Consider the following 13412-nt stretch of genomic DNA (forward strand, 5'->3'; position numbering starts at 1 on the left):
CTTCTCTAAATTATGTAATCCGAGTAATATGGATTCAATAGATATAAAAATAGCACCCAAAGACTAAAATAATAATAAGGGACAATTGTAAATATAATAATTAGCTTTAAAGTATTTACAAATATAGCACAATCTAAAAGAATTTGCAGATATAGTAAAATTTAGATTTTGCTTTCGAAGTCTTTTAGTGATAGACCATATAACTGGTAGGAGAGTCTATCAAGAGTATATCACTTAAAAATTTTGCTCTATTTACAATTCTTTAAAATGTTGCTATATACTTGATTATTATTCATAAAAGTACGCAATTATCTTAATAATAACAAGAAGGGGATAAGAAACTTCAACTTCTATTTTTTTATTAGTGACTAAAAAATAAAAATTAAAAAGGAGAAGGAAAAAAAACCTACTTTCTTAATAAGGTACTTAAGATTAATAGCCAGTAATTCGATCTAAAATAATGCGAATTCATACCGGAGAGTAGAATCCCGAGCTGAATCCATGGACTATTACAAACTATCAAGAGCATAACATTTTGTTACACCATCCTTCTTCTTCATAGCCTTGAATTTCTGACCTGCTCCTTAAGCAATGGTTTGATATATTCATGGTAGCCATCAGGAACAGCCGAGTCGTTCATAGGATCCTTCCACGCCTCATCATAGAGATTCGGGTAAACATTCCCATCATATCGGCCAAGAATCGAGCCGAGGTAGTGGTCGGTGTGGTTGAACGCATCGACAAGAGCAATTGCATTGGGTCGAACCTACAAAGGAGAAAATTCCGACGTCGGGTTAGAAGACGGCTTTCCTTCGACAATTAGAAGGTCAAGAAGGAGATATTCTTGTGTTTGGACCTGGGAATATAGAGATCTAAGTAGATCATCAGCAAGTGAAGCTTGTTTGGGAGTGATGGTGGAAGTGGAAAGAAAATCACCCATGTGTTTGTGCAGCGTATACAAAGCATAAATACTGAAAAGCTTCTGCAACTGCTCTTTTACTCCCTTTCCAGCTATGTCCCCCTGAAGTTTCTCAATGAATCTGAAGGCGAAAGATTTTCTAAACGATCAGTAACCGAACCGGGCCGTGGTTTGTATGTGAAAGTTTTGGATTTAAAAACCAGTCAAAAGAATCAAAGCTTTCAATGATTTGATGAATCCAACAAGAAACTTACTTGGAGACAACAATTAGTTGGCAATGTGCAACAGCAGCATCAACAAAACTAGGAGAAAGTTCCTGAAAACCTGCAGTACAATAAAGGATAATTATGAAAATGTCCACAAGCTAAGAACAAATCATCACTGTCATGTATAGATCTTTAAACGAGTTTAAAGATGGCACGAGCAAACGAGGTAGTTATTCCGATATTTCTTGAAAAACTGATTTTTTTTTTCTTTAATAAATTCCATTTTTCATCCAGGTAGAAGCAGACCCACCCTCTTCTTGATTGGTAAAGTTGCTAAGTTTTTTGGTACATTCAACAGACATCCTGGCTGACCGTGCTTCGAAAACCTCAAGAACCATGCTGGGGTTTAACCAGTCCTCAGCTGCAGAGAATCAGAATTGACAAGAAAAGCAATAAATAATTAATCAGTCCTTATGATTTTTATCATGTGTTCATGTGGGACTTTCAAATATTTCTCTCGTTTTTATAACAAATTACCATTCTGAACTCTGCAAGTGGATTCCATCAGGTGTTGTAATTGTCCCATGTAAGCTGTTGTACCAACAGGCTTCTTCCCGGACACCAACTGGGATATGGTCTTTACGAGAAATCTTGCAACCTATATCATAAACAACAAAAAGTTTCCCATTAGTCATGAGCCTTGAGCTTTTATTTTCTTTATAAGGAACAATCGAAGAATAAAATAGAGCTGCCCCTGTTGAGAAGTTTAACACCAAGTCACAATCATAATTCTTGTCTTGAAAATTTAAACCACGACCACACCTGTAAAAGTAGCACAACATTGTCTCCTTCATATGTACAGGCAGGGACATAAACTGCAAACAACTCAGGAAGCCCACTGCTACAAAGATAGCCGTGTCCACCGCATAACTTCCGGCACTCCTCAATCCCATCCTGTGAGAAAAATACAGGTGGTGTTTGATTATACGAATGTTAATAAAACAATTTAGAACTAATGGTGCTGCTAGCTAGTACACTAACAGATACAAGTAAAGGATTGGCTCACAGCAGTTGCAGCCGTTGTGATTGATTTCAACCCTGCAGTGCATGCATGAACCTCAGGCAAGGTTGAGAAATCGTTGGCGGCCAGTCTCTCAGTCACATCCGTGTATAGCCATTGTAACCACTCGCCAACAAATCTGAAAGCATAGGCAGAAGCCAGCAAAGGGAACAGCCTGCTTTGTTGTGTTTTATAATTGATCACCTGAAAAACCAAACAAATGACAAACATTATTCGTCAACAAATGTAGAACAGAAAAATAATGTCATTGAAAATTACAATACACCCTTATCCTTAACATATCGTTGACTGTATTCATACCTGAGTTTCCACACCATCCTGTGCTCCGAATTGTCTACGAACAGCACCGTACCTCGTAGCAATACATACTGCACGTGATAAGGCATTTGAAGCATCAACTACAATCATCTTTCGAACAGCTACCATAGTGCCATAAAGTAGTTGTCGCGGAACATCTGATTGCACATATTTCCCTTCCCTCGTAACTTGAGAAAACCTGCAAAGTTTATAGAGCTAACTTCAGAAGGTTTGTTCAACTGAATGCATGATATATATGCATATCAATTAGAGAGTCTCTATTGATATTATTCTTTGTTTTCTGAAATTTTGTAAAATGGAACAATAGAAATGAGATTCGCCAAGGTTCGTCCCCCAAACAAACAAGGAAATGATCCCCATTCCTATATCCAATAGATAGACATGACCAATGTACAAGTCTGAGAAAGAATGAGATGTTTGAACATCTACTTGCGGATACTAAGCATTTGCCTGATATGAAGCTAATTCAAAGTGGATTATATGTACCTCAAGGATTGAAACTTTGTGATAAGTGACAATAACCCTAGCAGTAGCGGATCCAGAAATTTTGTTGACGTGGGGTCTTATAGATAGTAAAAATAATTTATAAGTGGGTAGTTCTAAAAATTTATAAATTTACTAACTTTCGTACATTACAATTGTCCTCTGCGAGATTTCATATTTTGAAGTCGATAACTAATAACTTCATTACCTATTTTATCAAATAAATCTTTCTTAATATATGTTACAAGACAATCATTCATCCATTGGTCTCACATTCGATTACGCAACTGAGTCTTTATAATACTCATAGCAGAAAATGTCCTCCCTACGGTAGCCATTGTAAATGGTAAGATCAATGCTAAGGTAAGCAATCAATAGACTAATGGGTAGCCAAACTAGAAGAAGAAGAAAATAAATTACAAAACTTACCTAAAAAACTAGGAGAAGAAGAAAAAGCCGAGAAGTTGGAGAAGAAATAAAAAAGTTACAGATTTATTGAAGTTGAAGAACTATAAAAATAAACAAAAAGAAATTTAAAAATGAAGTTGAATAAATCATGCTGATGCATGACTTCCTTCTTAATTTCTAGTTGTATCCGGTGGAGATTAGTGTGTAATTATTGTTTTTTTTTTTTTTCGAAAATCGAAGGGCGGTTAAGGAATAAGCTGGAGAAGAATGGAAGATAGATTTTCTACTAAGATAGCTAATGGTATTCATACTGTATCAGTAATATATATATATAATGAGCATAAAGTTGAGCCCCTAGACCTATACTAAATCCCTCAGTGACCCCTAGGAACCAAGTGGCTATCATAGATACCAAACAATAAGGAACAAGTGACAAAGAAAATGAATAGAAATAACCTCATCAACAGTTGGTTCCTCAGTATGCGGATGTGATCAAAGTGCATGACCCCATTATCCATAGTACTGTAAGCTCCAATCCCGAATTTCATACCAATATCTCCAATGGTTATGCCTGGTAGAACTGAGTGATCATCCAAACTCCTTATCTGGACTATGAAACCTACAAAATAATAAGTCAGGATCAAGAACACTAGAGGATTTTAAGCATTTTCATATATAGTAATTTGCATACCATGCACTCCATAGTCACGACCGTCGATGATAAGACGAGCAAATACAATCGCATGTGTTGAAACCTTACCCAGACCACCAGGCCACCACTGTTCACAACCAAGAAGGAACAAAATAAGACACAAAGAATGCAGCATATATTCTCATACCTAAATAATATACTCTACTTACTTTGCTTGAAGTAAGTGTAGGACTATGTATAACAAATTCATCTGTCTTTGGATCAAACGTTGCAGTTGTTTCAAGCCCTTGAACATTTGAACCATGACCCAGTTCGGTTTGAGCATAGCAACCAATTATTTGCATCTTATATGCCAATGGCAACCACTTCTGTAGCTGCTCCTCAGTTCCTTGCGCTTTAAGGAATGGAACGAACATGCCCTAAAATAAAGAAGAAAAATTAAATGACAAAAATTTATGTTGCTGTAATGCCACCAAAGAGAATAAACTCAACTCACCCAGTGAACATCTGTATATGCTGGCTCATCCACAAAGAACCTTAATCTGCCAGCTTCCTCCTCTATCAAGAAATAACAACACAAGGTAAATACAATATGTTCAAAAAAAATAGGGAAAAGAATACAATACAATCCACAGAATGAACTCAAATCAAGTAGCCAATACCATACCAGAAAGTTTAAGCTCAATAATCCTCTTCCATGCATAAGCTGCTTTCCTAAGACTGTTCTTAAACAGCTCCTTCCTTGTTAAATGGACACTATTGTCCTTTCTAAAGGCCTTTAAACCAAGAACATCACAAAGAATGGGAAATTACCAAAAATGGGACACATTTTAAGGTGTTATGGATTTTTTATATTGCTTTTTGAAAGGAAGACTTTTAGGACAAATGAGATGTAAAATGTCCATATTACTTTTAAATTGAGAGAACCCAACTTTTTATTCTTTTTTCTCCCAACTTTCTTGACTTCCTCTCCTTCTCTCATCTTTTCTCTCATTTTTCTCCAACTCCTCTTTAATTTCTCTCTAACTTCTCTTTCCTTAAGCTCCCTTGTCATGTCCTAAGGTTGTTAGCAACTTCAACATTCTTTCAGTTTCAATTTCTTTGCGGTAAGTTTTATGATTTCTTTTTATTGTTATGAAATTTTCGGTCCTCTACTTTGATTCTTATGTTGATGTTGAGTTGAGTTGGGTTAAATTTTTTTCTCTTTTTGGTGTAACTTCCAAACCGAAAATGTATAACCTCAAATTAATTTTATACTTGTAAATGATTTATAGTGGTTTTCACATGTGTTTATAAATTCTTTTAGCTACTTTTTTTTAATCTCGCAAACATCTTAGAACTTCCAAACATCAAATGTCTAATGCCCCAAATCAGTTATATACTTGGTTTAGGGTGGTTGTACACTTGTTTTATGGAGTTTTTTTATCTACTATTTTTTATCTCACAAATATCTCGCACCTATCTCACGACTTCAAAAATTGAAATGTCTAATCCCAAATCAATTTTATACTTGTTTTAGGTGGTTTATAGGTGATTTAGGGTGGTTATCTAGATGTGTATAAGAGACAGGTTTTAGGTGGTTTATAGGTGATCTAAATATCTCGCACCTATCTCACGACTTCAAAAATTGAAATGTCTAATCCCAAATCAATTTTATACTTGTTTTAGGTGGTTTATAGGTGATTTAGGGTGGTTTTACATATATTTTAGCAAGTTGTTAGTTACTGTTTTTTATCTTTGCAAATATCTCACAACTTCAAAAATTGAAATGTCACTTGTTTTAGGTGGTTTATAGGTGATTTAGGGTAGTTTTACATATGTTTTAGTAAGTTTTTAGTTATTGATTTTTTGTAATGCCCCGGGCCCAAAATTTAGACCAGGATTCGGAATCCGGCGACCTGGATATGTCATCCTCCCTTCTTCTTCACTTCCTCACTTGCCTTGAATACTTTAGAAGTACACGGGTCCTTTCAACAATTCCCAGAAGGTCACCCAACATAGGATTGCTCCAAGATAAGCACGCTTAACTTTGAAAGTTCTTATGATTGAGCCACTGGAAAGGAGGGTGCACCTTGTTAGTATAGGTAGTAACTTTCAATTCTTTTAAGCCTTTCTTAACCATATTTTCATGTCCTCAGGATCTCTCTCGTTCGGATGTGATACCGGTTCATTCATGTACCTTTCCTGAACTCGGGTCGTTACATTTTTATTCCGCAAACATCTCCCAACTTCAAAAATTGAATTGGGTAACCCCAAATCAATTTTATACTTGTTTAGGGGATTTAGAGGTGATTTAGGGCGATTTTACATATATTTTAGCAAATTTTTAGGAACTTTGTTTTTATCTCACAACCATTTCGCAAACATCTTGCAACTTTAAATATTAAAATGTCTAACCCTAAATCAATTTTATACTTGTTTTAGGTGATTTAAAGGTGATTTAAGATGGTTTGACATATGTTTTAGTAAGTTTTTAGTTATTGCTTTCTATCTCACAAACATCTTACAACATTTAAAATTGAAATGCTTAACCCGTAATTAATTTTAGGTGATTTAGGGTGGATTTAGACATGTTTTAGATAGTTTATTACATATTATATTTTATCTTGCATTATCTCACAACAACTTTCCAACTTCCAAATTTGGAAATGTTTCATCCAAATCATTTTATATGCTATGAGATATTTGGGAGCTTTATGAAATTTTTATTTTCATTTTTTTGTTTTTAAGTTTTCCAAGAATTAAAGACTTCTCGATAATTGAAGGACAGCCCATATTATGGTAGAGTATGAGATGAGAGATAAAAAAAATGATGAATACCTCGTTGCATTGAGACTTGTAATTCACATATATACTATTTGAAGAATTAAATGATAATGTATACACCCTTATTCTGAGTGATCTTTTATCTTGTTTATACATTGTAAGTGTCTTGGTAAAATATATTACAACAAACAAATTTTAAAAATGTACCTAAAATGTTCAACACCATATATATTTGTGTTGAGATTGGTGTCATAAATCTCTTGTATTCTCGTAGTTTGTAAATATTGTATAAACATATTGTTATTAATAAAATAATTGTTATTTTATGAGTATACACTCAATCCAATAAACTAAGATCCTAGGTTATTTTATGTAATTTAAACAAATATGTAGAAATATAGAGGTGAGTCTTGTTTAAATAATAGCCTAAACGGTCTGTAGTAAATGGATAAGGTTGGGTACCTTATCCTTGTGACACTACAGATACGATCCGCTTTGTAGATATTACAAGTGTTGAAAAGTGCTACAAATGATATGATCCCGATCATTCATATGGAGACATGTGAGTGGGGGTGTCCTATACAAAGAGTTTGTATAAGACCGGACCACGAAATGATTAGTCTCATTATATAACAAAACATTAATAATAGAGACTTACATTTCACTAGGATGACCATAAGGGATATGACCTGAATCCTGAGTGAGTTGTGAACTTCTGCTTATGAAGGCAATCTTTTGATTTGTATGGCCGAGAGTGGCCAGATGTCAACTCACTAAGCCTACCATTTTGGGATTCGTTTGATTGGGGAGTTGGGAACATAGTTACACAAGACGGAATTCGCTCCTTCCCTGATGTCGGGGTAAGTAGATAAATTGCTCCTTTAAGGGTTGATTCTGAGACTTGAACAATGTGGCACACCCTCTCTTGGCCCGAGAGGGACTTGGTCATAGTTAGACTATGACTTATTGTTCATTAGAGGAATTAGTGACATTTAAGGAGTTATATGTAACTATAGGGGCAAAACGGTAATTTTGGCCCAATTTACTTACGAGCAATTTGTGAAAGGTTATCACACTATTGATTGGTAATATCCAATGGACATAGAAATATATCTATAGTGTGAAGAGTGCAGCTTTCGATCTTTAGTGGAATGACCGACAGTTAATAGAAGTTGGATAATTTAATTAAAGAGTTCAATTATCTAAGCACCATTGAAACTTCAATCTACAGGTCTATAAGGTCCCCTCTGTAGCTCAATAAGGATTTAATTGAGAATTAATTTTAGATTAATTTGAATTGTTCAAATTAATTGAAGGAATTAATTATATATAAAATAATTTATTAAATTAATTATATATGTGATATAATTAATATAATGTATTTGATACATTATAGTATAAGGTATTTTGAGAGAAATTTGAATATGATTCAAATACTAATTATATGAATGAGATTCATATAATTAAATTTAATATAAATATGATTTATATTAAATACCATAAATAGTTGAGAGGAATTAAATATTTGAATATGATTCGAATATTAATTATATGGATGAGATTCATATAATTGATTTTATCATCAATATGATTTATATTAAATATCATGTATTGTTGAGAGATAATAAAACTATAGGTTATATTGTATTTGATATAACATATAATATATATATACACACACATTATTTTAATTTAATTATTTTATATTGAGTTTAATTAAAGGGAGGGAGTTACAACAACCTTCCTCTAATTTCTCTCAAGAAACATGTAGTGTGTGGCTGTAGAATTCATTCATCGTCTTCTTCTTCTATCTTTTGTGGATCTGGAAGACCTTCTCTATAATTACTCTCTACAGAAATTCACAGAGAAGAAAAGGTTCTTCTCTGCCTCTCAATCTCTCTCCCTCTTCCAAATCTTAGGCAGACCCCTACAACTCCGGCTAATTCTAAACCCTAGAGAATACAGAATATTCCTTTTTGTGGTGGTGTCTACCATTTGGAGATCGAAGAGGTTCGAGATACACTCGAGGGAATTCATAAAGAAATTGGCTTCAAGGGTATGTATGTTTCTTTCCTAATTTCCCTCAAATGCATGCTGTAAATTTAGATTTATTAATGCATAATTGTTTATGATCTGTAATTTCTGAAATTATGTAAAAATAAAAAAAATGAAATCAATCTCCGCTTCCGCTGCAAAACCGTCACTGGTTTTCCTTCAGTTTATACTTGAAACATATTGCATATAATATGTACATGAATACACATGTATACATACATATTGTACATGTATGCAAGATAAAAAAAACAAAAGAAACAACACCAAAAAACAACATCCAAAAACATGCTAAAACATGTATAAGACCACACAAAAACACGTCTAAATCACCTAAACAAGTATAAAAATGATTTAAGGCTACATTTCAAATTTGAAAGTTGCGAGATAGTTGCGAGATGTTTATGAGATAAAATAAAAAATATTACCCTGATCCATGTGTTATAGCTAAAAAAAACTCCTAAAAATATGTTCCTACCACCCCAACTCACATAGAATATTTCTAAAATGATTCGGAGTTAGATGTTTCAAGTTTAGATGTTGGAAGATAATTGTGAGATGATTGCGAGATGAGTGCAAGATGTTTGGAAGTTGTGAGATGGGTGCGAGACGATGCTTGGAATTTACGAGATGGGTGCAAGATATTTGCGAGTTTAAGAAACCTAAAAGTTAAGCTAAAACATGTATAAAACAACCTAAAACTACCCAAATAAAACAAGTATAAAATTGATTTGGGGTTATATATTTCAAGTTTGGAAGTTGCAAGAGGTTTGTGAGCTGTGTGAGCTGTTTGAAAGTTGTGAGAGGTTTGTGAGCTGTTTTCGAGATGAAAAAAATACCTAAAAATTAAGCCTAAATATGGGTAAAATCACTCAAAATCACCTAAAACAAGTGCAAAATTGATTTAAGATAGAGATTTCAAGTTTAAAGTTGCAGGATGTTTGTGAGATTAAAAAAAAAAAAAACCTAAAAATTAAGCCTAAACATGGATAGAATCACCCTAAATCACCTAAAACAAGTATAATTAATTTAGAATTAGACATTTCAAATTTGGAAGATATGAGATGATCGCGATATAAAAAACATTACCTAAAAACTTGATAAAATATGTGTAAAACCATCTTAAATCACCAAAAACAAGTATAAAATTGATTTGAAGTTAGACATCTCAAGTTTGGAAGTGGCAAGATAGTTGCGAGATAAAAAGCAATATCTAAAAACTTGCTAAAACATATGTAAATCATCCTAAATCACTTGAAACAAATATAAAATTGATTTGTGTTAGGCATTTCAAGTTTGAAAATTGCAAGATAGTTGTGAGATAAAAAAAAAAAAAAAAAAACCATAGTACCTAAAAACTTGTTAAAACATGTTGTGAATTATTAACGAGATAAAAAAATAATACCTAAAAAACTCGCTAAAATATGTGCTACCCACACTTGTTTTCCCAAAATAAATCCGAACAACCACACTTTTCACATAAAGTAAACCATAAACCTCACTCAAAAAAAAATTCAAAAATTTCAAAATTTGTCACACCAATAGGGATGAACATGGGTTGGGTTGGGCTAAGGATGGTTTTTTAGACCAATCCGAAAATTCAGATTGGTTGAGTTGACAATCCAAAGAACCCAAATAAAGTCTCTAAACCAAACCAACTTTTAAAATTCGGATTAGGTTGGGTTGGGTTGTCAGTTATAACTTGTTTTTTCTATTTAATTAAAAATAGGTAAATTTATATACAATACATAGCTAATAACTAAAATTTCATATAATTCAAAAAGGTTAAATACCAAATATCTAAGATATTTATTGAAAACTTCAAATAAAGAAAAATATTTAAAATTCACAAATTAATAATACAAAATAATCAAATTTTAAATAAAGAGAAGTATATATAGTATATTTTATTTATATATATAAAATTTGGGTTGGGTTGGGTTGGGTCAACCCAAATTCTTTTTAGCCACAACTCCCAACCCAACAAAAATAGAAAAATTTTAATACAACCCAACCTAAAAACAAGACTAACCCAACCCAATCCTTATATTTTGGGTTAGGTAGTCCAAATTATTCGGATTGTTAGATTATTTGAACATTTCCATCATTTTACTTTGCTATTTTTCTAGAATATGTTTTGTGGGTCCACCAGAATTCTTCTCTGAAGAATGCATTATTTAAAGAAATAAACAAAAAATAAAAATGTTTATGAATTGGTGGAAGCTTGGAAGCCCATCGTGAAGGGTGTTAGTGAGAAAGAAGGCATATTTTTCTAACAAATCAGAAACAAATAAATTGGTAAATCAGAAAACTCGAAATAAATAAATAAATAAAAGAAGGTATCCGAGTCTCCGCCGCTGTCGTTGCATAGTCCTATTGTAGTGTCGCCGTCTGTCGGTGCAGCAGCAGTTGTACACAAGGGGAGGATCATATCGGGGAAGACCAATTTGATTTTGAAGGATTTTTTCACTAAGGAAGAATTTAGAGTACATTTCATATGTCTATTTGTCCCAAAACTCTTTATTTTAAAAAGTAAAAACCCCAGAGAAAGAATCCATGAAATCAAATGAATGGGCAATGTGTAGAAACAAAAATGACTCACCGGATCATTAGCAACCAGTCGAGACATTCGGTGAGATACCTCAAACGCTTGAGGAGAACCCGCCCAAACGATCTTCATATCATTGACGTCGAATTGAGCCATGTTCCTCTCATGGGCAAGATGATCAACTCCCTCCATTTGTTCCTCAACAACAACTCCAAAACCCCCCCCTTTGAAAAAACACCTTCAACTCGAAAATACGAAAACGAGGTCCAAATCTTTGCCAAATGGAATGGAGCTTCCTGGGTATTTAAAGCAGCCTGTTTCTCACTATCCCCATCAGTCCTTTGCGTTTTGAATTTCTCAATTTTTTTTTTAAAAAAATAATGTTTTTTTAAATAAATAATGACAAAAATAAGGTTGGTGGGAAATTATTCTAAAAATAGGTTTTTAAATCATGTACCACAGCCTAGCGCGGCAGTCATGCAGATTCCAAATTCCTTTGCGTGATAGAGTTTCGATGTAACGATTGTGATCACTCATTTTGATTAAAGCTGCAGCACCAAGTATCTCATTCATCAACTCGCTGAACTAAACTTATCAACAAATTAGGAATTCAAATAGTTTATTACTCGGAGATTTTTCAAAAATAGAGAAATAAGGAAGTTATATTTGTGATAGACGTTAAGTTTTTTTTTTTTTTTTTTCTGTTCTCTATGTGAGTAATTTGACATTTTTTCTATTCGTAAAAATTTACATTATTATTATACATTTTAGTCTTTGGGATAATACAGTTGTAGATGATGTGTCGAATTATACCATTCAAATTGAGGTTTATTTAAATTGGTTATTTTGGCAAAAAAATAAAAATGAAAAATTGAACTTTTAAGGCCACCATTTTGTTAATATTTTCGAAAATTATGTCTACAGACACTATTTCTAAAAGTTTAATTTGTTCGTGTATTTTATATAATAATAAAAATTAGTGAAATTTTGGTCTTCATACAATATTATTCAACTTTTACTTCTGGCATAATATATCAATAAATACTCCTTTTCCTTTTAAAAAAACTATTTTTCCTTTAAATGGTTTATTCTCCAATTATTTTAATATATAAAAACAAAAAGATTAGACCTCGTTTGGTAACCATTTTGTTTTTTGTTTTGGTAACATTTTTTTTTTGTTTTGTGTTTTCTATTGATAAATATTCAAATTCTAAAAACAAACTTCTCAAGTTTTGAGTGTATTTAAATTTTGAATTAAAATTTTTAAAACCAAAGCATATATAAACATTAATAAATATATTATTTCATGCTATAAACTCAGTTATTTTCATTTCATTTTATTTTTAAATTAGTTTTATATAATTAATTTAAATAAAACTAAATTTAATTTTTAATTAAAAGAATACTAATTTAATATCTTAATATTAAATTAATAAAACATCAATTTCACCAATATAAATCAATTTCATATTTAAATCATAATTTAAATATTAATTGATTTTCTAATTTCGTTTAATTTCAATTAAATTAAACTTTTTTAATTATATCATATACAATCAATTGAAAATCTTAAAATTGAATTTGAACATTTCAAATTCATAACCTTAATTTCCTACATCAATACTCAATTTGTTATTCTAATTTAAAAGCTAGTAGAGGGACCTAATGGACCTACAGATCATGAGCTCCAACAATTTGTAATTAATTCGTTAAACTCTTTAATCGAATTAATTACTATTCATTAACTATCAAGGCATACCACTATAGCTCGATAGTTGCACTCTCCTCACTGGAGATATATTTTTGTCCATATAAACCATAATCAATAAGTCGATCCTTCACAGGTCGCGTAATTACAGCTGGGTCAAAATTATCGTTTTACTCCTGTAAATACATCTTGTTCCTTAAGTTCCCACTGACCCTCTAATGAACAATTGATTCATAATACTATTAATGAATCATGTCATTCTCTAATATGA

The 13412-nt window shown here is 32.3% G+C and overlaps 1 protein-coding gene across 2 annotated transcripts; it reads right to left on the reverse strand.

Annotated features, from left to right (window-relative positions):
• Nucleotides 1-266: 266 nt before the first annotated feature.
• Nucleotides 267-11692, reverse strand: LOC120068912 (peroxisomal acyl-coenzyme A oxidase 1-like). Of its 2 annotated transcripts, XM_039020552.1 has the most exons (14): nucleotides 11488-11692; nucleotides 4735-4843; nucleotides 4564-4625; nucleotides 4277-4486; nucleotides 4107-4194; nucleotides 3872-4034; nucleotides 2507-2702; nucleotides 2192-2389; nucleotides 1948-2079; nucleotides 1663-1783; nucleotides 1436-1546; nucleotides 1174-1243; nucleotides 857-1040; nucleotides 267-766 (listed from the first exon to the last, which is right to left on the reverse strand). In XM_039020552.1, exons 1-14 carry the CDS (start codon nucleotides 11623-11625, stop codon nucleotides 557-559), a joined length of 1992 nt encoding a protein of 663 aa, XP_038876480.1. In that variant the 5' UTR covers nucleotides 11626-11692; the 3' UTR covers nucleotides 267-556. The 2 variants fall into 2 exon arrangements, with proteins under 2 accessions (XP_038876480.1, XP_038876481.1); XM_039020553.1 differs by lacking the exon at nucleotides 4735-4843 and having other exon boundaries at nucleotides 268-766; nucleotides 11488-11586.
• Between the last annotated feature and the right edge of the window lie 1720 nt (nucleotides 11693-13412).

The sequence above is a fragment of the Benincasa hispida genome, unplaced genomic scaffold (assembly GCF_009727055.1).
Source record: "Benincasa hispida cultivar B227 unplaced genomic scaffold, ASM972705v1 Contig1360, whole genome shotgun sequence".
Lineage (NCBI taxonomy): Eukaryota > Viridiplantae > Streptophyta > Magnoliopsida > Cucurbitales > Cucurbitaceae > Benincasa > Benincasa hispida.